We start from the raw sequence: 24,727 nt of genomic DNA on the forward strand, positions 1-24,727 counted from the left end.
TTTCCCTTCTGCCCCATCTGAGGCGAACTCTGTTCGGATAACACCAGTTAGATCTGGACTGCTTTTCCATACCAAAGGGCTGACGTCCTGGGATAATTTCTTTTCTTTTTTTCTTTTTTGTTGTTTTCCTTTTTCCCTCTTTTTATTTTTCCCTTTTTTTTAAAAAAAAAAAATCTTTCTTGTCCGTTCTTTTCTTTCCTTTTTTTTCTTTTTCTGTAAAGAAAAAAGGATAGACCAAAGAAATAATATTGGTAAATCCACTTCTTTTTTTTTCTTATCCATCCTGTATCCATTCGCTTGCTATGCCCTTCGTTCGTTGTAAATAAAAAAAGAAAAAAAAAGAAACCAGGATAAAAAAAACAAAGGAAAAGAAAAATCCCCGTCACGATATCTTTGGCCTGACCTTAGCTGGAATCGGCGGTTACATCGGCGAACCAGTGGCAGTGTCTCTTCTTCCATTCAAGGAAGTATAAGATTTGTGCTTTCCTTTCTTTCTTTGACTATTCGGTTCGGCAGTCAACTCACACTCGTTGTTTCTCCCTGAGCAACACTCAATCCTCCCTCTCGTTTAGTTGCTTGTGTTTGCTCGAACACTTGTCTGTTTGCTTCTCATCTTTCATTCAACCTTCATTGCACTTCGTCCTTTTTCATAAAACCATCCAATAATGGAGAGCCCTCGACAGTCTGACGCAAGTACTCCCGTGGAGCCTTATTCTCCAGGATGCGTCGATACACCAGCGACGCAGTCATCCGTCTTGTTCGATGGAAATCTTGAAGAGTTGCTGCGCAACTTCCCCCTGGATCAATACATCCTCGTCACCGGCGGTCTCGGTTTCATTGGAAGTCACACAACATTGGAGCTACTCAAGGCCAATTATAACGTAATCGTCATTGACAACCTTAGCAATGCTTTCCAGAACGTCTTCGATCGCATCAAACTCCTGGCTTCCAAGCACCATGAGCAACAAGGAACCAAAATGCCCGAGATGCATCTGCATGCCCATGATTACCGCGACAGTGTTGCTCTTCGCAAGCTTCTTGAGCAATATCAAATCCAGTCGAGGTGGGGTACACCTAAGACCAAGATCTCCGGCGTCATCCATTTTGCTGCCCACAAGGCGGTTGAGGAGAGTATCAGGAATCCTTTGAAGTACTACGCAAACAATGTCGGCGGTCTCATCGACTTTGCCACGACGCTGGGTGAGTTTGGTATCAAGACCTTCGTCTTCTCGTCATCCGCCACCGTATACGGAACTTTGGCAACCTCCGGTCTTCCTCTTAAGGAGGAGCTTTGTGTCCACAAGGATGAGATCTTCGAAGACCGTGACGGGTCCAAGAAGCTCATGGAGCCTGGGTGCACAGGTATCACAAACCCCTATGGACGCACAAAATGGATCTGCGAAGCCATCTTAGCCGACCTCGCGGCCTCCGATCCAGAGTGGACCATCGTGGCTCTACGATACTTCAACCCAGTTGGATGCGATGAATCCGGCCTTCTCGGTGAAGATCCCAAGCAAATACCTACCAACCTTCTTCCAGTTGTCGTCAAGGTCATGACTGGGCAGTACAAGGAGCTGCAGATGTTTGGAACCGACTGGGACACGGAAGATGGCACAGCTGTCCGTGACTTCATCCACGTCACCGATCTGGCTCGAGGACATATCGCAGCCCTCAGTGCTGCCAATGAAGGGAAGCTCAAGGAGAATTTCCGCACATTCAACCTCGGAACCGGTACAGGCCATTCCGTAATGGAGGTGGTGAACACTATGGAGAGTGTGTCTTCCAAAGCAATTCCGAGAAGAGCTGCTGACCGCCGTGCGGGTGATGTCGGTTCCTGCGTTGCTGTGGCCACCAGGTCACAGGAGGAGCTGCAGTGGAAGACCGAGAAGACATTGACCGATGCCTGTGCCAGTTTGTGCAATTTCCTGGCTGTCAGCGGACTGTCCTCTTAGGCCATTGATCTCCTTTCACCTCATTACTCTTTTTTATTCTTCCTCCTCTTTTTCTTTTTCTTTTTCCCTTTTAATTTCTTTCTTTCTGTCATAGGGTGGCGCTTAGCGGTGTACTTTTCGTCTTTCTTCTTGTTCTTTCACCCCATTTCATCCCTTGATAATGCCTCTTTCCATGTCGAAAAAATTCCGGTAACGTTCGTTCATCTTTTTTCTTTCTCTTTTTCTTTTTCTCTTGCATGATAGAAGGGAACTTCTTTATAAGGCATTCACAATGCAGCCTGTATCTAATATCGGTGTAGCATAAGTATATTCTCTGACATTATGTTGTGAAGATATTGAGACTGATATCAGGGACAGAGAACACCTGTGTCTTTTATAATAGTTAATTGCCAATCAAAAGAACCTTTTCGTGTTTCCCAGTTGCCTGATTTTGAAGCGGTAGTCCTACTTAGAACCTATGTCGAGCCACAAGTGCATTGGCATAGTAGTACCAGTAAATTATGCTAAGTGCTATACTTGCTAGGCATGTCAGCAACCAAATGAGCGAGAAAGGAGCTTCGTTACCTGCGTACTGCACTTGGGTGGAAACTTGAAGGGAGAGGGGACAATTAAATGTTTTCGTGAACTGTCCCCGTCAGCTTAGTCATGTCATTCAGTCCATTTATTTCCAACCCCTCCATCGCAGATCACAATGCAATACCGACATTCCAACCAGGATTAACTCCTCCACATGCAACAGGGGAAACCAATCACCACAGTACAGGAGAATTCCGAATTTGTTGGCAAGGCAGATCGACAGGGTTCACGAAACGAGGCCCGCATCGTCTCACTCTTGGGTCTTACCCGAAGCAAGAAACTCTGAATAAGGGTAGAGATCGGCATCCCAACCGCTAATTGCTTCTTCTCCTCTAGCCTAACGGGCCACATTGAAATATGCCGTGCTGGTTTTGTGCCAGCCGGACTCGACCCCATATGTCTGTGCTGCCGAAGGCGAAGTGCATCTGATGAACCTACAATGCATATCGCCGGCAGTCGGTTGGTTCCCGGACGGTTCGCGAGTATCTAGAAGATAAGGATAAGTCTAGTATGCCTTAGTCCTGCATGGCTATCTAATTTTTTGAGCTCGGTCTGATAGTGTGTTGGAGCCCTATTCGCTATATTGTCATTATATCTTTGGTGCTTGGGAATTCTCATATATTGCCCAGAGGGCTTATCGCCATCCTAGGACCACCATTGGGTCGGCGCTGTAATACATATATACTGTGCGATATAAAACCTGTATGCAATAAGGAAATAGTGTGCAACTATATTTTTCTATCATCAACTATTCTTTTCGTATTTAAAGCCTCTCAATTCTCGGTGGTGCTTGGGTTTTGACAGACATCCTTCGTATATATATCTAGAACGGGTGGTTTGACGATCCCATCGAACGGAATATGTTCAGTTCAATTACTATGCACTCCGAGCTCCCTGACTTTTTGCAACGAAGGCACCAGTAGTATAACAGCTAGATTATTCCAATAGTATTCTCTAAGTGTGTTGTCACACCTCATGCTATGGGTGGCCGAAGCAGTTGTGTAAAATGCATACACCGTAAACAAGCATGGTAAAGAGGAATTGAAAAAATAGGAAAACAGAGAACGTACGAAAGCATGGTGTATAAGTGTGCACTTTAATAGATAGATCAGTGGTACCATTGCTACAGGTCACTAAGTGATTTTGTTGCAACTTACCAGGTGCTAGCCAAGCGTGCATAACGTACAGCAAAACAAAACTAATAACAGTATAGACTAACTGAGTACTGCTATACTAGACCTAGTTTTTCCCTCCCTCTCCCCACCTGATAACGACAATGATACGTGTAGAAAGGATGAAGATACACTAAATGTATCGAGATAGTTACTCGATAGTACATCTCGATGTTTATATCACGTGATAACCACACATGAGTCTGCAGATTCCGTATGTGTCCATGGTCTAAGATGTAAACAGTAACTACATATGACGAATTGGTTTCCTTACAGGCAGCAAATCTTTTTTTACCTACACCGGCTGATAATGTATACTTCTGGGGTGCTACCAAAGATTCTTGCCCAGTATGGATGATCATGTGACCGTGACCTCCGGCTTGGCATCAAATTCATCCCGCAGTTTTCTTGTAGCTTGCTCCGTGCCAGGCAGTTCCCTTTTATTGTCATCACAGGACTGCTTCAGCGGGTTTCTGGGTACAACAAGCAGGTGGAAAGGCCAATTTATTTTATGCTGTCTTACTTAATTTGAGTATCTTCCCGGACCACCGCAATAATGATCTGCCAGCGCTGCCGAACCAGCCTTCTTTCTCGGCTGCAACCGCAACACACGGTTACTTTCTCTGCCTCGTCATGCGCACGCCAGCTTCCAATCCACCGAAGCCAATTCCGGAGCTACAGTGATGGCAAGCCTACAGTATCCACTACGCCGCCTCCTCCTACTCCCCGCCAACCTATCGCAGCGGACATCACTATCCCGTCGGCAGTTTCATCAGCGACTCCAGGCGTGTCCCAGCCATTCAGCACACCCGAAGAAGTAAATGTTGATGTGTCTTCCAAGAAGCCCACAAAGCCTGCTGTGGAACGTCCACCAAGCTCCTGTCCCGCTGGAACGAAGTTGAACGGCCTCAACTACTTCAAGAATAAGCCTGATATCGTCGCCCTGGAAGACTCTGAATATCCGGAATGGCTGTGGTCGTTGTTAGATGATGCTAAGAAGCAATCGAAATCCGAGGGCGGAGTGGATCCGAGCAGTATGTTTATCTTGCTCTATCAATAGCCCTTGGACCATACTAACTGTGCCCTCTCCAGCTCTGAACAAGAAGCAACGCAAGCGCTATGAGAAGAAGATGGCTGCTCGCGCCGCAACCCTCCCCCCTAAGATCCCTGTTCACCATCACGCTACTGATATCACTCCTGCATCGTACAACCGCGGCGGCCAAGCAACTGATGATCTTCTGGTCGAGGCCGCTGAGAGTCTTGGCCAGCGCTCCGAGATTACGAAGAGCGCGAGAGAGGCACGGAGGAAGGCCATCAGAGAGGCTAACTTCCTCCGCGGTCTGTAATTTTAGGGAGGCTTGGCTTGGTGCTGGTTTGTCCCATTCTATGGTGTTTTTAACAGGGCTATCCATGTACAATTGTGTTGACTGATTTTGATGTAGAAAGGCCCGCTCGGGATATTTCAGATGTATTTTATGGAATTTTGTACTCATCTTTCTTATAATTCCCAGGCAAGGCGCTGAATGAAATTTGCTGTTCTATCTGTGGGATTGCTCTATTGCTATATGCTAAACCGCGATTAACCAACCCGCGCATGCTTGAAGTCGGGAAAAGGGAATTCCCATCCAACTACTGATGAACCCTAACAAGGTCATTTAGGGATATCCCACTCCTTGGTTTCGCCTTGACCTTCGACCCATGGTAAACAAGCGTCAAAGAGCTCCTTCACCTCGCCCTCTCCGATGCTCACCAGTCCTTGGAAAAGCGTGTTATGGGTCTTCTCGACCCAAGCCAAGAAAGAGACGATCAGAATATCCGCATACCCTAGATTCTCACCCTCGAGGAAAGGCCCCTTTTTCCCAGGCCGGCCTCTCAGCATTCGCGCAACAGGTTCCATCTCTTCCTTCGCTGCCTTGATTATTTCCTGTACCTCGCTCTCTTCTTTGGGATATACTTCCGGCAGATGCTTTCCGAACATCACAGACCGAGTCCTGATAAAGTACTCCTGGCCTCTGGGATCAAGCAGATCGGCGACCTTAGGAATCAAAATGGCCTCACCTTTCTCGGTGACATTACCAAGGAGCTTGATAATCGCGAGCGTGAGCGCATAACTGGCATCGCCGGAGGGAAATAGAGGTGGCGAGGGAAAGGTCTGGTCCAGATGCGTAGCGATAGCGAGGGAATCCTGCATCGCACCGTAGGCGTTGGAATTGATTGAAGGCTTGTGCAAAATGGCGGGGAAGGTATACTGAGCCCCTGAGGCGTGAGGGGTAACGCCGTAATGGGAAAGCAAAGGAGCAATGTCCGGATAGGAAACGTAGGATTGTGTGTAGGGAATGCCCTTAAAGTTCAAGACCATGCGTGTCTTGAAGGTATTAACGGACCATGCCTTTGCCGGCCCTGAGGGACAGCGCGTTAGTCAGTAGTCAGCCTTTACGGACGACGAACATAGCTCCTTGCCGTCGGGAATATGGTAAAGGGCGACAGACATACCGGGAAGAGTGGAAGTAATATCAAAAAAGTGAACTGGGGTGTCGGTGGCCATGATGGTTTTGGTCAAGATGCAGTGCAGGTAGAGGTGCTGTGAAGATGGAGGAGGAATATACTCTCTTCTGATGGAGGGAGGGGCTGTCTCGCATTATGCTTATATAGCTTTAACTTTTCCGAGCCGACCTTGTTGGCAGCTTTATCGTGAAGATGGAGCCTGTCTCTCTTCTTGGGATATTTTGGGCTTGTTGTGTACAAGTCCGGCTTCCTATTGGCTCACCCAGCAAAAACTGGCGAATAAGCTGAGTGTAGTGGAGTACTCTGAAGCGTTGTGGTCATCCTCGTATCTCTCTACTGGATTGGGTATGGTTGGTGGTGTTTAGTATATTGTCGGTGTATCTCTTCACTAATACTATCTAACAATAGATACTTGGGTAGGTTAAATCTCACGACACCTTAGGCTGCCATTTAAGGCTGTTGTTGATTTGGAGGGGGACAACAAAAATGGTCCGACTTTCTCGAAAGAGGAAAGTAACAACAACACCACGAGGACTTTCAATCTAAACTATAAACCCACACAACGATTGCCTCCCTTCGCTTCTCCCCCTTCCATATGATATTATGATAATATGATATGTCACCTTCGTCTGCATATTGACATGAGTTGTTGTCGTGGCTGTCCCGCACCACGAGAAATGGCGGTCTTTAGGCAACAGTCCGCCTTACTATGCGTTCCTCAAGGCTGAACGAAGGTAGCATAGCCTTGGATCCAGATTGGATATCAGATCAGATCGTCATGGGGGGATTGCGTATCGGCTGATCAGCGAACAAAACCCAAAACAGCCCAAGTGGAGTGGACCAGAAAAGCAATGGCCAGAACTCCGCCAACTCAACACTTGTTCTTTCCATCCCGTTTGATATATACATGTTTCGTCCTTCCCCTTCTCATTTATCCATACACTTTTTTTTCTTTGTTCTAACTTTCAGTCCTTCGACTTTGTCTCCTTCCCAGGGGTACACCGCATAGCATTATATCTTTCCATCGTTCTCCCGACTTGGCGGTAACACGGCGTGGCGATCGTCTCGTACACCCGCGACAGGCAACAAAACAAAAAAAAAGGGGGGGAAGAAGACATCTACGTCATTTGTACACCATCACCAGCAGTTGCGCTGCATCTAAGGCTCGTGTCTAATGCGCTGTGTCCTAGCCTAGCCAATTGACTTAATCGAGAGAAAATGGACGACCTCGCCAATCGTACTGAACAAATCACGCTCAATGACTCGTCGAAGTGCCTAGAGTCGAAGAGCTCACCGGATCTTGCACCTTTTGTTGCGTCTCACCTGGAGGTGGTTTACAGCTCGCTCAAAGCCTTGCCCGGGGTTGATTTCTTCCGGGACATCCAACATGAGACTACTAACGACGGCAGTAACAATGGGGTTGTAGACCCCCTCGCTTCCCTAGCAGCGCTTCGAGAGTATATGGCTAGTCCGGCCTCTTCGGCAATGGGACCTGTCAAGCAGCAGAACTATTCTGCACCCATTAGTGACTATTTCATCTCTTCGAGCCATAACACTTACTTGACTGGGAACCAATTGTACAGCGATTCAGACGCCAGTGCTTATACAAATGTACGCATTTCCCCTAGTATTCCATAGTGGAACCACCTGAAAAAACCCTTGCTATCGAGGCGCATCCTGGTCCACGGAGTACCAACAATTGGGCTCTTAGGATTGGATGGTTCCTTCAATAGTGTAACCATGCCTTTCGGTGCCCCGTGCATCAGGCACCGGCGTCAACCCTAATCCAGACGTTCATATTTAAGTGGAAATAACTGATGACATTTTAGGTCCTTTTAAATGGATGTAGATGCGTCGAGATCGATGTATGGGATGGCGAGCGAAGCTCCGAAAGTGCATCTGCTGATGACACAAGCAGTAGTAGTAGCGATTCAATCTCTGAGAGAAAGATAAAGCAAGGGTCAAAAAGGGAAAGGCTCAAGAGTATGGCTAAACGACACTCACGCTTGGGGTCCATGTCAACCAAACTGGGGGGTCTCATAGGCCGCAAGTCATCTCCTGAGGACGTGCCTCTCGACAGCAGTGCCCCAGTGGATCCTGCGACTGAGGTCCCGCCACCCCCAGAGCCCCAGGTGCTTCATGGTCACACGCTTACAAAAGGGACCACATTCCGAGATGTGTGTTATGCTATCCGCGATAGTGCTTTTGTTACAAGTGACCTACCGGTGATTGTTAGCCTGGAAGTGCATGCATCTCTGGAACAACAACAGGCGATGGTAGAGATCATGGAGGAGGCCTGGAAAGGGATGCTGGTGGAAGTCACACCCGAGAAGGAGGCGACTGATCCACTGCCTGCACCGGAGGATCTAAAACGAAAGATCCTGATTAAAGTGAAATACGTGGCGCCGACGAGCGAAGACAAAAATGAGGAGACGCCAGAAGGCAATGGCGATGAGCTCGAGGCACTCAAGCAGCACGCCAACCAAGGTGACTTGAGTAGCACTGACGATAAGCCATCGGATGCACCCCCAAAGAAACCATCAAAGATTTTAGAAGCTCTTAGCAGACTGGCTATATTCACCAAAGGGTTCCATTTCAGTCACTTTGAACAACCAGGTAACTACTCTGATTGAACCTAACCGAGCCTAAGAAGGGCATTTCTTTAACTGTACGTGTAACAGAGGCCAAAGTACCCGGACACGTGTTTTCACTTTCAGAAAGTGCGGCCCGAGCAGCGCATGCGAAAGATCCCGAAGCCCTGTTTGAACACAACCGCAAACATTTCATGCGGATTTACCCATACGGTCTGCGGGTGAATTCCTCGAATCTCGACCCCAGCTTCTTTTGGCGCCGGGGCGCGCAGGTGGTGGCATTGAACTGGCAGAACCTCGATAAAGGAATGATGCTTAACAGCGCCATGTTCGCTGATGAGCAAGGTTGGGTACTCAAACCGCAAGGATATCTGAGCTCCGATGCACCCTCTACTATCGTGCGTCGTCAGCTAGACCTTTCGATAGAGTTTCTCGCCGGCCAGAACATCCCCTTGCCTCCAGGACACACCAACGAGAAGCATTTTCACCCCTACGTGGTCTGCGACTTGCATGTCGAGACGCCCGAGGACACCACTTCGCCTCACACGGAAGACGAGGGCGAGTCAGAGACCGAGAACCATAAACAAATGATCAAGAGTGCCTCGGGTGCCAGCCCAGACTTTGAAGGCCAAATGGTCCAGTTTCCAACTTTATCTGGGCTAGTTGAAGAGTTATCTTTTGTCCGGTATGTTTCTTCTCGGCGGCAGTTGCCTTCCGATCCCTCAAGCGGCGATCCTACGCCTTCAACCAAGGTATTGATGAAACTAATGACCCCACAGATTCAAAATTAAAGACGATGAATTCGGACGAGACTCGACAGCCGCATGGGCTTGTATTAGATTAGATCGCCTCCAAGAAGGCTACCGCCTAGTCCACCTGTACGACTGTTCAGGAGCAAAAACCGATGGCGTCCTGCTAGTTCGTATCATCAAACGGATCGTCTAACTTGTTTGTTGTTCGACGTTCTCAAGTCACCTGAGTGGCAAAAATAAAAAAACAAAATTGAAAGGAGACATCGAAGAAGCAAAAAATTAGGGGAAACCTGTATGAAAAAAGAAAAGATGATTGAAAGTCGGCATTGCAGATAAGCTGGACAAAATGCCAACGCATATGCAGCTGATCTCTTAACTCGGTGATTTCGTACGTCTGTGCGTCTTTTTATCGGATTATCATGAATCTCAATTTTCATTCCAGCTGGTTCGCATCAAAATAATACACATTTCCCCAAAGAAGATCAATCGTCCCCCCTGGCTAGCCAGCCAGCCACCAAACCGGTTATTCTGGAGTAATGATTTATTTCAATACAGCACACACTGCTCCATACACTTCATAGACTCATTTAAATCCTAGTTTTTGGCGCGAACAGGACTCGGTTGTTCGATTTAATATACGGCTACTCCGTACAGATTTGGTTAAAACCGGTTTGTACGGACGAGAACGGGGTGAATAGTCTAAATTTGCAAGTGCGACCATGTCCATGTCCACCTCCAAGGTTCCATCGTGAACCGCAGTGTCGGAGACAAGGGTAGATTCCAAATCACGATAGACAGCTGCCAATTTAGATTTAGGTTATGTAAATACGGATAGGTCATGCGTGATGGATCCCTATAGGCTGGAACGCAGTATTAGGATGGAAATGGAGGGGGCATGAGGGCCGAAGCCTGGACCTTTGGACATGAATCGGTGGTAAGATACCTTTTCCACTGCAGAAAAACAATCCACATGACGTAAGAGTAAATATGCTTTGCTCTCAGATTTACCCGTTCTCGTGTTACGGACGGAGATAAGGGGTCGAACGCAAGGAGGAAGAAAATGAAGAAAATAAATCAAAGGAACACACACACACACACACAAAAAAAAAGGAGGGGTAACAAGAAAGGGAAAGAGGAAATAGCCGGAGCTGTTCTGATTTGATAGATGATCACCCGAAATTACTCAGACTCGACCTGTCAATTTGGATCAATATCGATAGGAAAAGCTGCCTCTCAAGCGGGCTTTCCTTGGCACACTAGTTTGACGCATGCCAGCTAAATCATGAATCGTTTTCCAGGTAATGCAATTGCCAGTCGTGGCTCTAGTCGTCGCCAACCGTTAACAAACGGTGAGGGACCTCGAAAGTGGCAGAAGCCAAGAGTAGTACCAACTGGCGACGCTTTGTATAAGCAAGCAGCCACCTGCAAGATGTCGGAGAATAAGTGCTGGCAAGACCAGGACAGCTCGCAAATTATGACCAGAAAACTACAGGGAAAAACCCTGAGGAGGGACGATTTTCTATGTATCCAATTCCGGGTTAATCATTAACCAAGATGTGAGAAATACACCAAGCAACTTCAGAGGTGGGGCCGAGATACTGATAGAGTTCAGTTTCGCAACCCAACTCAACCCAGACAGGCGGTAGTCTGCAGGTGGCTGAGGTGACTGGACCCAAGAAGGGAAAAGGGAAAAGGGGTTCTGAAGGTGTATTCCATTGTTGAAGTACCCATCACCTCACCCGTACCCGAAGCGCCGGCACTGATCTGCGCAGAAACTTGTCAAGGGTGCCACTGCCCGCGATCCTGCTATTGGTTCTTCTTGATTGGGACTGCATATCCTGTGAAGCACCGTGTTAAAAATAGGGAAGAGAAAAAGGGTAGAGATCATACACATACATACCCACAGCGCTGCAAATGGCAATGACAATAGAGAAAGAGGAGGAAAGAGCGGAATAGCGAACTCCCCCAAGAATAGGCGAACCAAGAGAAAGAGAGACAAAGACTTATTCCTGTTCCCAAACGTCATGACTGTCCCACGGGGTCAGCGTGCTAGCAAACAGACATTGGAGCGGTGGGGCTTGACGCTAGCCGCTAGGTTGTGATGGGGAAGCTTTAGTACAATGAGAGAGACCACAACCCAGGGCTGAAGTGGTCTGGGTGCACATTCTTCTCCCTGCAAGCAATGTTCACCTCGGTCCATACGGAGGACAGGGATGCATGTATGGGCCAAACCAATAAGAGATTTTCTAGCGTAGACCGGGTTCGAATAGGAGAGAAAATAAGATATGTGATGTGTGTGGTGCACCTTACTGCAAGCTGGCCAGAAGCCCCTCAATTCAACATCACGACGAGGGACTAATTTCGACCGAATACGGCCTATGTGAGGTAGACTCGCGCTGGCTTTCCAAAGTTGATGAGTGGCATGTACCTGTTGGTAACACAAGTTCTTGGTCCATTGTGCGTGATGGCGGTGGGATAGATCGCGTGCCATTCCAACATGACTCGCAACCAGTCACATTTCAGGGTTCAAGAGGGACCCAGATGGCCCAGTTGGACGGTTTACCGAATGTTGAGTATCCATGGTTAGCTGCATAAACGGTTTCCAAAATATACGCCGAAGACGTTCCTCTTTTCCGCACAAGGATATTCCTTTGCTTTTTCCTTTGCGCTTCCCCCCCTCTTCTCATCATCCGGACCCGCTTTTGTGCTTGGACACGTATGTTCCATGTAGAGAGCGGATCACACTGCGTGATAACCCCAGTTACTGAAATGCAATGCTTGTCATGAACGGGAACATCCGAATAGTTCGGGTCTGACATGACATGTTGGGTTTGCAGGGATTCATTATGCGAGTTGCCTTGATGCATTGAGTGTAACTAATGTCGTCCATCAATCGATCGATCGACCCTAACATGGAGATCTCCCGATGGCTCTGCTGAAAATTCGGATCTCAGCGAAGGTCTTTGATCCATCGAGTGCCGCTGAACTATATAAGGGCCGGAGACTGGCGTCCCAGAAATCAGATTAAGCTCTCAGCATCCAACAAGCTGTGCACCAGAACTTGAACTTTGTTGGTCTTTCCTCTTTAAACTTTGACCGTACCCAATCTTCGGGACCTTGAGAGGCCTTTCACATCTCGGAGGCAACCGAACATCTCCCTTTTTTTGAACTTAACCAAAGTACTGGGTAGTAACATTTACAACATGCCGGTGAGTACACACGACAAAGTTATTTTCCCCTCAAAGAACATTTTCTGATCTATACACCAGATGCCAGGAAGGCGCTGCCCGGAGTGTGAGAAATGTGGAAAGGAGACCTGGGTGATCCCCGGAAAGAACTGCCATGTCTGCGGTACTCCTGTTGGTTGACGATGGCCGGTAAGCTTTAACAGCTAGCCATATAGAAAGTACCTTGCCCTGGACACCTATACTGATACTTTCCTGGCAGACCACTTGAAGACATTAATCAATATTGGGGGACCTAGGTACCTCTTTCTCCAGGGTAAAAGGAGGACAAAAACGCCATCCACTTCTAAAACACCCTTGAAAACCCTCAAATCGTCCTTTCTTTTCGTTGTTCCTTGGGGGCGGAACACATCGTGGAATGGTCAGGGACGACAGCGGCGGCAAGCACCAATTACTCCTCAGACAGGAGCCCTTAATCTGGGATGGGCCACAAAGCTGGGAAAGATTTGGAGACAGGACTTGTACGATAGTATGGGAGACCTAATGCAATGATAGAAGAGCGCATATTTGGCTCAATTGATGAAATATCCAGAGGAGGGTAGCGATCAAACAGTGAGGAGAATATACAACTTAGAAGACTTGATCAACCTCCAAAGTCACGCGTAGCCCCTTCCTGATCTGGCAGTGTTCATTGCCCGGTCATGCAGGCAAGCTCTACTACTACAATAGTACTACCAATAACTAAGATTCGCATCTATCAGTGACTTTATCGAGTGCTTACTCTGCCAGCTCAAATAAATACTGACTTTATGTACATCTGTCCTAAACAACGGAAGGCATCAACCAGAGAATCCACCTTGCTGCACAAAGAGGACTATAAGTCCATGTAAATGACTGGAAAAAACATCCATCCAATAAAACCAATCGAAGAATATTCTCCCACGTGACGGTTTTCTGCTACGAATCAGGCAATCTTCTGGAAGGCTGAACGTCCATCCGACGACGTCATCGTCCTCTTCCCCGCCGTTCCAGAGACTCAACATACCATAAGTAAAACCCCCTTTATGAACGCTCATTTCACTCGAATAACGCTCTTCACGCCTCTTTTCACAAAGCTATAGATATGAGAATGACAAAAACACAGACTTACCCCATCGGAACCCGCAGCGAGTGCGAACGTCTCGTCCGAGACTGGGGTTTCCGACATATCTTCACCTGGTCCGATGGCAGGTAAGTCAATTACTAATTTAAGCATTCGACTTGGGTATACCTCGACTTGGGCTTATTTCTGTACGCTTTATAGCAATGCATATTACTCGCCTCATCGACACGCGGGCTTGACGACGCATCTTATTCGACAGGGTACCCTTACAATTACGTATCCCGAGGACAATGCTCGATTCAATAATGGGGAGGTTAAGAAGGAGACGTTTGGGGTTGGGGCCCGGGTCGATGTACCGGCTGGAAAGCTGCATGAGGTGTGGATTGGGGAAGATGGGTGTGAGTATGTGATTGGGGAGTAGAGCAGCTTGGATATGATGTGTGCATGGTGCACCGATTGACGATACGACTAACGAGACCCCAATGTGAGCGGCATGTATTTTGTATTCTTCTATCAAATCTATTAACAGTTGACCGCCTAATTCTCTAATTCTAAACGAAGTGGTATCACAAAGACTTTTAAAATCATAACTAGCACCCCTGATCCATGTCCAGCTGGATCTAGCTCGCTTTGCTCGTATATTAATGGATGAATCTAAAATCGAGTCTGGAAAAAGTTAGTTAAGAACCGCGAAAGGGGTCAGAGAGTCGCATACCGTTTGTTGCCCAGGTGCCCATTAGCAGCCAGATATTCCTCCCTCTCGGCGCTAGACATGACATCCCATTTTTCGGTATTCTTCCTGTGTAGGTCAGGCGTATTAGTATCTATATCCCATTGATCTAGATGGATTTAGTAGATAACATACTTGTTGCGCCACATGTAGTAGAATTTGGCTCCAATGAACACGAAAATGCTCCATACTGCCAACGCAATGAGAACCTTGTTTCCAGTGCGATAGTACGGTTTGTCATCTTCACGATAGATCTAAAAGAGCGAAGATCAACACATAATCACTTGTACGAGTGGCTGGAGGTGAGAGAGTTTACTCACATTGTTGGAGATAATGCTTGACGTCTGGACCATCATGTTGTAAACCGCGGTGGCAACTGTCCTCGTACGAACCGTGCCTGCGTTTCGGGATGTCATGGCGACAATAATAGCATGCACATACGGTGCTCCAATCAGTAGAACATTAATGATCCACCGAGCCCAAGGACTGGCATTATCTGGCAAGGTCTCGAGTGCGATCAAGAGAACCAAACACCAAATCATAGATCCGACTCCTAGAATCAATCGCTGGTAAAACCGCTCTGAGATCCAGGTCCATACCAGTAGGTTGATAATGAAAATCACATAAGCTGGGATTGTCAAAAGGTTCGACTCGAATGTATCGAATCCCAACGACTTCAGCTGCAGGGTGATATAGCTTGTTGCTGGCGAATTGGGGATCATCCACGTTAGTCCTAACAGGTAGATGGGCCACATGTCATAGTCACAGAGGGCCTCCCAAAGCATCTTCGGCGTCACAGCCTGTCGGTTGTGCATGCCTCCCTTGCTCGGGTCATCACGGAGCACTCGGTTGACCATGATTTTTTCTTCACGCTCGTTGAACCAGCCATCTTTGCCGCGAAACCCGCCTTTGGTCTGAGTAGGTGATGCCGGCATCCAGAAAGCTGCAATGATCGCGATGACTCCTGTGATCAGACCCTCGAAGGCAAACAAATACCGCCAGCCACCGGTACCATCGGGCCTCCGCACGTGTAAGAAGCCATATGCTAGGAATGCACTGACAATCGATGTTCCCTCGTAGGAAATCCAGAAATAACTCAATCGGATGGGTAACTCCTTGGACTTGTACCAAAAGGAGAGAAAGAGAATAGTATCCGGGATGCTACTATGTATTAATAGGAAATCAAATGAGACCTCAGGTTCACAATTCAACTCACAATCCACCCTCAAAAAGACCCAACAACGCCCTACAGACATAGTATGACTTTTTCCCTGAAAGGAAAGCCTGGAAGGCGGCGATCAAACTCCAACAAAGCATCTGGATCGGAATCCACCGATCTGGTCCGATTTTCTTTGAGATCAATTGGGAGGGAAGTTCCGCAAACAGGAAAACGAGGTAGAAGATTGTTTGGCCGGTGTTGTAGTCGTTCGTGTTCATGCCCAGGTCGCCCAGCATATTGTCGGACATCGCCTGAACGATATTGCCTCGGTCGAGTTGTAGTGCAAAAAAGGTGACACAAGCGAATGTACAGACGCGTAGATCGATCTGTCGTTGTTATCAGTCTGGGTAAACCTAAACGAGCGACCGATCCAGCAATACCTTTCTTATGAGCTTCTTCTCCTCCTGCTCTCCCCATTCAAAATCCGGATCCCAACGATGTATACCTTCATAGTCGTCGATCGGCTTGTAAAATCTCGGGTCTTCAGTGGTATCGAAAGCACCCTCGCTTATATCCTTGACCCGCTTGGGCGCCGCGACAGGTAGCGTCTCGGAGGATGACCCTGCTGAGACCTGTTTCGAATCGTCTTTTACAGGCTCAACATTGGCAGTCGCTTCTTTGTGGTTGTCGGAAGCCATTTTGCCAGTATGGTTAGATGCGGCGATTGCCCGACAGACTCAATGATGGCAATGGATGAGCTGTTTCAATTACAAGGGCAGCATATGCAATTAAATAAATATTACTTCGTAGCTATCGCTAGACGAGGGAGTAGTGGTTCTATCACGCAATCGCAATTTTGCACTTAAGGCTGAAGCTAGTTGAGACTACGCGACGAGCATGCACCGTGAATAGTTATCCAAGGCCAATTAGGACATGTAAACATAGAGCCTAGGATTTTATCGATAGGATGCTGCGGATCGCGGCGAACATCTGCATGGCTGAGAAGCAGGTAATAACCCCACTGTCTGATAAAGCTTTAGTAAGTTAAGGAAACCGAAGCAATCCTTGATTGTATTGGACCAATCATCCAGGACCCATTAGGGGATACATAGTGGACACCATCACGCAAATGGAACAACACTGACGTTATGAAAGGCGAGTCATGTCAACGGAAAGAAGCAGGGATGTCATTAAGCGTTTGATCTGGACTGGTGAGCTAGCAGCAATTGCCGACCGTCATCTGTTTTACCGCAGGAGTCCATGGTAGTAGCAAAGGGAAGCTGGTTTGCTGCCTTGTGGGCAGCGCAAAGGAGAGCCAATTTCACCATCAGATTGGCTTACGGTGGCATATTTCGCCATCACCATTGCAACATTAGGGGGGGGCTCTGATTGGCGGCTCGTGCACTATGGTAGGACAAGCTGCATAACATGTTCAATCTAAAGGATTGGCGTCTCTGATTCTTATTCACATTCACATACTGCGTATGAAATGTAATTTGTCGGGTTGCCTTTTGCGAGGCTCACACGTGCGAAAAGCAAACGGTTGCAAGAGGCACTCATTGTAACCACAATAGATTCCATGCCGAGTGGCTCCTTCAATGACCCTCTCTGTCCAGGGAGATGGCGGAGGCCCACTCTCGTGTGCTTCGTATACTAAATTCCCCAACGGAGGTAGCTAGATTGCAACTTAGGGTTGCGCGAATGGGTCGTGCTAGCACGTCATACTTGGCCCGCAGTTGCAACAACAACGGCCGCGTATCAGTTTAGATAGCGAAAGAATGGACCATATTCTACTTGTCGTCAGTCTTGAGTATTTCAGTTTTCTATCTACCCAACGAAAATGAGACAAAAGTTTGTCGCCTTGATCGGTTCGAATCCAGAACTTACTTAGCATTGGACGAACGGCCGATAAAGCTCTGCGACGCCGAGTCAGCGTACAATGGATAGGCTTTCGCTCCGCAAATCCTGTTCTATCACGCAATCAGATCACTTTGTGATTCACCAGTCAACTACTTAGCATTGGATGTACTTGGCTCGTTGCGGCAGTCATCACCAGTAACCCCGCGCGCCGCGTGAAATTCCTTGCAAGATGTACTCTTGAGCAGGGCGTGATATTGAACATACCCCGCAAATATTGCACAATCATCGGACATCAGACGGATAATCGGATCTGGCCTGGGCGATTAAATGTGATGCGATGGGTATATCTAGGAGTTAGCCCCCTGGCGTTAGATCAAAGCTTGTTAGAACAGAAGACAAATCGAAAAAAAGAAACATCAACTTTCACGCAAATCTACAAAGATGGCTCCATCTATAACCGAGACTGTCTCACTCCGCTCGGCACCAAAGACCTCTCTTAGAACCGATGCTGGTCACAACAAGGAGAATGGGGTAGGATACCGTGAAACATATCAGCATGACAATGAGATCAAAGGAACCGCAAAACAGCCACCGGCATCTTTCCCGAACTATCTCCCCGTCTGGGATAACGAAACAGAGAAGTATAGGACCCTGATATTGCACCATGTTTAGTCGCTCGAGCCCAGCATCTCACCCGCTCGATAGATACCCACCACTTCAACCATTTGAGCACTATGAGCATGGAAAGGATGCCGACCCAGCTTTCCCAGATCTCTTCCCTGAGGGCAAGGGCGAGGTGGAGGAGCTTACCCCGACCATTGGTAGCGAAGTTCACGGTATCCAACTGAGTCAGTTGACCGATAAGGGTAAAGACCAGCTGGCTTTGTACGTCGCCCAAAGGAAAGTTGTCGGTATGTTATAGCATATAAAGACGAATGATTCTTGTCACACTTACTGACGGAGTTTTTCAGCTTTCCGAGACCAGGATTTCGCTCAGCTCCCTATCGAGAAAGCCCTTGAGTTTGGTGGTTATTTCGGTAGACACCACATTCATCAGAGCTCTGGGGCACCTAAGGGCTTCCCCGAGATCCACCTCGTTCACCGTGGAGCAGACGATAGGAGTGGAGCTGAATTCCTGGAAACCCACACCAACTCGCTCACTTGGCACTCTGATGTTACCTTCGAGAAACAGCCTCCTGGGACTACCTTTCTGTACCTGTTGGATGGCCCGACAAGCGGTGGAGATACTCTGTTCTGTAACATGGCCCAGGCTTACAGACGGTTGTCACCCGAGTTCCGCAAGCGATTGCATGGTCTGAAGGCTGTTCACTCTGGTGTCGAGCAGGTTAACAACAGTCTGAACAAGGGTGGTATTGCACGACGCGACCCAATTACCACCGAGCACCCGGTTGTGAGGACACATCCCGTCACTGGGGAGAAAGCTCTCTACGTGAACCCGCAATGTGAGTTCTCGCTTGAAACAGTGTAGCCGATACAGAGTTTCTAACAGCAATTAGTTACCCGATACATCGTTGGATACAAGAAAGAAGAGTCCGACTTCCTTCTCAAATTCTTGTATGATCATATTGCCTTGTCCCAAGACATTCAGACTCGAGTAAGGTGGCGGCCGAATACTGTGGTTGTTTGGGATGTAAGTATATGTACATACGACCATTTTTATGTACGGGGTATTAATTGCTTTCTAGAACCGAGTCGTTGCACACAGTGCCATTTTCGACTGGGAGGATGGTCAAAGGCGTCATCTCGCAAGAATCACGCCACAGGCAGAAAGACCGTATGAAACGCCATTCGAAGGGTAAACGCCTGTGACTTTGCTATGTTTCAGGTCACCGCAGTGGAGATACGAATATGATATCGAGATACATGATATTATATATAGAGACGATCTATGTTGACGAATAAGAACCGATTATTGGCACTCTGATAGGCATTGCCTTCACAGCAGAGACAGTTTCTAGTTAAATTGGAAGCAGTAAGTCTCACAGCCCACGAGCCTGAGCGTTTAGAGAACGTAGAACAGCTTGTCAACTTTTCCAAGGATTGCCGGTCTCGGTTTGTAATCCGTTTAAAATTTCCAGGGCTTAGCTTATGATTGATACTAAACGTGCGCCCTTCATTTTTGAAGTTTGTTGCAACGGTTTACTTCAAAGAAGTGCCCAGGGTGATGGTCTAAGACGGCCAAGGAGATGTCTATTTAGACCGGCATGGTACGCTGCCCGAGGTCTCTTGTGGATTTTCATCGGAAGGACTAGGAGGAATTATCAAGATTGCTGGAGGTGCTAAATGATAACGCAATGACGGCTTTTCGGTGAGTTCAATGTTCGCCAACTCCGCACTCATAGTTCCCACATGTTTAGCAGCCTTCCTAGACTTGGTGGCGCTTGAAATGCGGGAGTGACCGGGATGTTCTACTTCCTTATGTTCTGCAGACACATCCTCCAGGTGTTCCCAGGTGATATCGCTCTTGCCACTTTGGCTGGTTGCTGTCGGAAGTTGTAGTTCGCGGCTGTCAGTCGCCATTTGAGGAGCGAGGATTGGCAAAAGGCCAAGGTTTATATGATTTGATCTGTTGCGCAGTTGACGAGTATCGAGAGGCGCCCATGGGCTGTTGGGGGTAAGACGCGTAATGATCTCTCTTCTAAGAAGATACGTTAGAGGTTATGCCAGTTGAGGAATGAATCGATGGATGAATACTAAAGTGACAATGCCAAGGGAGCAACGGAATGCAGAGTATGAAGCAGAAGAAAGCCAATTCACTCTGGAATGGGAATGTGGTCCGGTGACATCCGCCTGCATTCCCAAAGAGGAAGAAGGCACCTGACGATTTTTTGTCTCCAAACGAAACATACCAACTCACTTCACAACCACCTCTTCTCAAGCATTCTTTGTCCGGTCATGTCGATGCATGATGCCAACTTTCCATTCTCTAAACTCCCTTGCTGATTTTGGTAGCATCATGTTCCTACTCTTCAAGGTTTTTACGATAGCAGACAAGACACTGGATGGCAGTCGAAGTTCCTCCAGGGATAAAGATGAGGCCTTGCCACGATCCGGATGAAGCATCCCATCCACATCGACAACATCCTGGAATAGGATTTTCATGGCCCGCTGCGCAGTTATACTGTGGTCCGAACTAGAATTCGAATATCGCATGTCCGGATTGAAGACCCAGATCTATACGCCAAGGAGTCACAAACAGGTATCTAAAATGAAACAAGACTGAAGGACAAAGAATCGACATACCAGCAGCCCATCCCCTTGCCCACAGTGGAGAACAAATCGTCGAGCGCTTTCTCTCTCAATCAACTCCAACAATTGAGCTGCCACAACCACCTCTAAAGAATGGCATTCCCATTCTGGGTCTTCGCACTCGCCTTCCGAAAACCGCTTGCTTACCGATAAGCTTGTTTTAAATAGTCGCCATCCTTTAGCAACTATGTCCTCAACGCCCACTAGGCTATTACAGTTCTCGCAAAGCAACTCCATCTGTACTTCTGTTGGAGAGGCTGTTGTACTCTTTGTTTCAACCTAATAGAATATGTATATCAGCAATTTGATGCTATGCAAGCTGCAGAATTAGGGAAACATTGTGGCTTGATTATAGAGCGCATATGAATATCAGCAATTAATATATTTGTGAGGTACTACAGTTTGCTATCTGTTTCTTGACCATCCATTGATGATTCAGGGTAGTCATCCAACCTATTCCCAGATTTCTTTCCCACATGTACCTCGTTATAATCACGTCGATCCCATGACTTTGGGTGAGCAGACAGAATCAACGGAGAAATGCAGCGAGGCGAATCTTGATCCCGAGTCATACACGCTAAAGATCGAATGGCAACCACGGCGAAGTGCGAAATCCATCACGAAGAAGATAACTACACCTGGCTGTGATGCCATTCAAACTCCATAACAGATGTCTGACCATATTAGGAACCAAGAAGCAGTAGTTGTAGGGCAGTTGTATCGAAGACCAGAGCATGGTTATGAAATGGCCTCCTTCTTTTTTGCCCATGTCATGCATTGGGGTAGGGTTGGAGTATAAGACCTAGGGATAGAGTGCAAAAGTACAACAAACAACAATCCCAGTTAAAAATCACCCGGAAGAGGTATTCATGCTTACCTGTTTCAAGCCTCTACAGTCGGAGTCCGTGAGCAGAAAAGTCGCGACGTCCACAAGAACAGTCCCTGCAGTTGCGACAACCTGATTCGCAGCACCGTAACCCTTAACTGTAGCATTCTGGTCTTCAGCTGTAGCACCATTAACATGCTCGTGACCATGATCATGACCCTCATGAGGATCCGGCTTGTGACAGTGCCAGAAATCCATCATCTCAGCCCAATTCCCACTAGGCAAATCCTTCCACATCCACCCCTGCATATCCTTCTCTTCAGCACAGGAGCCACGCGACACATGCGAATCGAGAAGAATATTCTTACAATGGCGACAACAAAGCCTAGTACAGGAGGTCATGTCGATCGCGGTCCACGGCACAAAGCTATCCATATGTTCTTCTCTCGAGAGCAACGAATTATCTTCGTCATCGATCTGCATTCTAAACGAGTATTCCTGCTGACCAAGCCCGCGGTCCCGCGGATCCTTAGCTCGCTGTCCAGCCACGCTCAAGGCCAGCCGAGACGCTTCATTAACACGAGCTGGTAATTTGATCGTGTCTGTGGCATCTTCGTGTGGCGATGGGAGAGATACTGTTATGGCACGACGCGAATCGGATAGACAGATTTCTGGTCGAACATTTTGCGATCGCATCGCCTCCGGAAGTGATACGTAGAGAGTAATGTGGCGGATGTTAGGAAGAAGTTCGGCGTGTAGACAGAGCGCAGCAGGCTCGTTTTCTTGGTGCACTGCGGACATTATATGGAAATATATGCGAATGTATGGTCTGATTGAACTGCTAGCTGCCTTTATTAGTATGGTCTTTGTTTAAATCTATTTATGCACGTAAGCTGTAGCAAACGACTGTGGTTAAGAATATTGAGAGATTATGGTCAAATTGCTCGAAGATTACTCCAAACAAGCTCTAAACACGTATCACGTGTTATTGTCCATGACGTTAATGCCTCAGGCACATATGTAGAATCTATGGAGTACTTGATAATAATGTCAACACCATAGAATGTAGTGATTTGTATGAAGCTTATGATAAATATTATCTAATGGATGGAACAGAAATTTAAATCTGAAACTCAATGTGATATCAACGATGGTTCCAACCCCAACCCAATTCTTTTGCAGATGTTGTTTGTCACAAATTGATCAGAAAAGAAGCAAAAACCGGACGTTTCCAATGTCCAAAAGCATGCTTATCGTACATTACGTCGCCAGTCACTATGCCAATAGAGTCAATTTCAGCGAAGACGACTAAAGCAAAATTGCCATTTCATCAAACAAATCCTCCCCAACCATTGAACTCCTCACCGAACTTGACAGCTGCTTTTAAGTAGTACTGTTCCGGGTCTCCCCATGTTGCAGCAGCTTCCTTACACGCGCGAATTGCCTTGACATAGTGCGCGTCTGTCGAATGTTCACCCTTGACGGCCTTCTGCGCCGTCCATTTCCAGTCTCTTCCCTTCAATTCGTAGTCCTCAATCTGTTCGAGTTTTATTTCCGGTCTTAGTTGCGCAATGTATACGACCAGAGTGAGAAGCCACCACTGCCTGACGAGCGCGTATTGAAACCGTGTTGGGATAAGTGGTAGGAGAATACGGACGGCATGGCTGGTTGTCAACGTGTGGACGAGGAAAAAGTCATACTTGTCCGATGTTTGAGATTGAGTGGCGGCTAAAAGAGCCACGGCGAGCTCCTGGCTTTCGCGAAATTGTTTCACGGGATCCTCAATCTTCCACGCATTCCAATGATTGAGGAGTGCGGCTTCATGGTGACGTAGAATCGTGTCCATGTTGTTGTCACCTGGGGTTCCGAAGAGGCCGTTGAACTGTTTGTCGGCTCGTACCTTGCTCAGAATCTCGAGTAGGGATGTGGAAGAGTAGAGAGACTCTGCCTGTGAATAAGAAGGATCGTCTATATACTTATGCATTTTCCCGTAACACGTAGCTGCAAGAGCTAGGGCTTCCATGGCGACTTCACGGCTGGACATCTCGAATGCATAGGCGAGGTGGATTAAGGGGTGACCAACTAAACCATGTCAGCTTTATTGAACTGTCAATAGTATAGCTGGGATCATCGTACGGTCATCAACAAGGGAATTGAATAACGGCTCCTTCCCAGAGAATAGATAATCTGCGAGGACTTGCTTCCAATCATATCCGTGACGGACAAGTTCGTCCTCAAAAAAGTCCACAAATGCTCTTTGATATCTAAAATGGCATTAGATAGGTCTGTCTGTTAAAAGGGTAGCTCATGTGTAAGCCCAAAGATGCAGTAAGAATACATACTCTCGATAGCCCAAGTAGTCTCTCCAGTCATAGGTACTGATTTCACCTGGGGAATCAACCCAGGGGTCTAAAAGCTTAGACTCGGCCTCGTAGATACGGTTTAGGTCATCGACATCTGCTCCTTGCAGGAAGGAAGAGCTCAGAATCTACGTAGAGTCAAATCTGCTTTTGATTTGAAAGATATAATAGAGTATGGCTTACATGAGGCGCATGGTTATGGAACTTCCGTTCGTTGTACAGTATGGAGTAGTTGGCATGGTTCAGCTTCAGCAAATGTTTTAAAGCCCGAGCCGGTTTCTCTTGTGCTGTATCAATCTCTTGAATCTTGACTGACGGGATATCGATGAAAGTTCGATCGCGCCATGGCAAGAAGCTCTTTAAGGAAGGCAACGAGATAGATAGCATGGCTATAACAGTGGAGTGAGTAGTATGGCTCCTGTGTAGAGCTTCTCAAGTTGGGTTCAACTTTTAACGGTGTCCGGTGCCCTGAGGCCTTTTTAGATTGTTCAAGCGGTATTACAATATATTATACTAAAATGAATCGCGCCGAATGCTGTCGTTCTGGTGATCCCAGCAAAATGTGGGGAAAGAAAGTTGTTGGGACGAATTGGATGAGGCCTTGGTGGCCTGAGGGCCTTAGGTGACTCTGTCTGACGTCACCCGTTCCTGTAAACCAAATTCCAATTGAAGATACATTTGAGTTCT

General features: G+C 47.3%; 10 protein-coding genes across 10 annotated transcripts; 5 read left to right on the plus strand and 5 right to left on the minus strand.

The window, feature by feature from the left end:
• The first annotated feature begins 137 nt into the window (after positions 1-137).
• F9C07_1107191 (uncharacterized protein) lies at positions 138-2,275 on the plus strand. Its single transcript, XM_041283988.2, has one exon. It carries the CDS (start codon positions 666-668, stop codon positions 1,950-1,952), a length of 1,287 nt encoding a protein of 428 aa, XP_041140504.1. The 5' UTR covers positions 138-665; the 3' UTR covers positions 1,953-2,275.
• A 1,807-nt stretch (positions 2,276-4,082) lies between these two features.
• F9C07_2279729 (mitochondrial 54S ribosomal protein mL54) lies at positions 4,083-5,188 on the plus strand. Its single transcript, XM_041288160.2, has 2 exons — positions 4,083-4,734; positions 4,793-5,188. The coding sequence occupies exons 1-2, from the start codon at positions 4,257-4,259 to the stop codon at positions 5,044-5,046; spliced, it is 732 nt and encodes a 243-aa protein (XP_041140503.1). The 5' UTR covers positions 4,083-4,256; the 3' UTR covers positions 5,047-5,188.
• F9C07_2209350 (uncharacterized protein) lies at positions 5,189-6,245 on the minus strand (the record flags this gene model as incomplete). Its single annotated transcript, XM_071509649.1, has 2 exons — positions 5,189-6,100; positions 6,194-6,245. 2 exons carry the CDS (start codon positions 6,243-6,245, stop codon positions 5,352-5,354), a joined length of 801 nt encoding a protein of 266 aa, XP_071365890.1. The 3' UTR covers positions 5,189-5,351.
• A 679-nt stretch (positions 6,246-6,924) lies between these two features.
• Positions 6,925-10,286, plus strand: F9C07_1107016 (phosphoinositide-specific phospholipase C). The gene is made up of 6 exons (XM_041288159.2): positions 6,925-7,114; positions 7,200-7,334; positions 7,396-7,816; positions 8,035-8,821; positions 8,887-9,481; positions 9,576-10,286. The coding sequence occupies exons 3-6, from the start codon at positions 7,424-7,426 to the stop codon at positions 9,739-9,741; spliced, it is 1,941 nt and encodes a 646-aa protein (XP_041140501.1). The 5' UTR covers positions 6,925-7,114; positions 7,200-7,334; positions 7,396-7,423; the 3' UTR covers positions 9,742-10,286.
• Positions 10,287-13,877: 3,591 nt separating this feature from the next.
• F9C07_2279732 (uncharacterized protein) lies at positions 13,878-14,396 on the plus strand (the record flags this gene model as incomplete). Its single annotated transcript, XM_071510387.1, has 2 exons — positions 13,878-13,963; positions 14,037-14,396. Coding segments are annotated over 2 exons (306 nt in total), but the record flags the coding sequence as incomplete, so codon positions are not given.
• Positions 14,397-14,476: 80 nt separating this feature from the next.
• Positions 14,477-16,422, minus strand: F9C07_2228290 (permease of the major facilitator superfamily; the record flags this gene model as incomplete). The annotated part of the gene is made up of 6 exons (XM_041288164.1): positions 14,477-14,501; positions 14,551-14,634; positions 14,701-14,819; positions 14,886-15,726; positions 15,782-16,110; positions 16,165-16,422. 6 exons carry the CDS (start codon positions 16,420-16,422, stop codon positions 14,477-14,479), a joined length of 1,656 nt encoding a protein of 551 aa, XP_041140499.1.
• A 1,553-nt stretch (positions 16,423-17,975) lies between these two features.
• F9C07_1506 (putative taurine catabolism dioxygenase) lies at positions 17,976-19,385 on the plus strand (the record flags this gene model as incomplete). Its single annotated transcript, XM_071508158.1, has 4 exons — positions 17,976-18,225; positions 18,290-18,495; positions 18,556-19,047; positions 19,102-19,385. Exons 1-4 carry the CDS (start codon positions 18,026-18,028, stop codon positions 19,383-19,385), a joined length of 1,182 nt encoding a protein of 393 aa, XP_071365892.1. The 5' UTR covers positions 17,976-18,025.
• A 196-nt stretch (positions 19,386-19,581) lies between these two features.
• Positions 19,582-22,607, minus strand: F9C07_1106490 (ubiquitin-conjugating enzyme E2-binding protein). The gene is made up of 4 exons (XM_071507547.1): positions 21,732-22,607; positions 20,849-21,133; positions 20,463-20,779; positions 19,582-20,243 (listed from the first exon to the last, which is right to left on the minus strand). Exons 1-3 carry the CDS (start codon positions 22,479-22,481, stop codon positions 20,480-20,482), a joined length of 1,335 nt encoding a protein of 444 aa, XP_071365894.1. The 5' UTR covers positions 22,482-22,607; the 3' UTR covers positions 19,582-20,243; positions 20,463-20,479.
• F9C07_1507 (uncharacterized protein) lies at positions 19,796-20,125 on the minus strand (the record flags this gene model as incomplete). Its single annotated transcript, XM_071508163.1, has 1 exon — positions 19,796-20,125. One exon carries the CDS (start codon positions 20,123-20,125, stop codon positions 19,796-19,798), a length of 330 nt encoding a protein of 109 aa, XP_071365893.1.
• Positions 22,608-23,010: 403 nt separating the features above from the next.
• On the minus strand, positions 23,011-24,427 carry F9C07_1509 (uncharacterized protein; the record flags this gene model as incomplete). The annotated part of the gene is made up of 4 exons (XM_041288163.1): positions 23,011-23,762; positions 23,817-23,944; positions 24,023-24,168; positions 24,224-24,427. 4 exons carry the CDS (start codon positions 24,425-24,427, stop codon positions 23,011-23,013), a joined length of 1,230 nt encoding a protein of 409 aa, XP_041140497.1.
• Between the last annotated feature and the right edge of the window lie 300 nt (positions 24,428-24,727).

The sequence above is a fragment of the Aspergillus flavus genome, chromosome 1 (genome assembly GCF_009017415.1).
Source record: "Aspergillus flavus chromosome 1, complete sequence".
Classification (NCBI taxonomy): domain Eukaryota; kingdom Fungi; phylum Ascomycota; class Eurotiomycetes; order Eurotiales; family Aspergillaceae; genus Aspergillus; species Aspergillus flavus.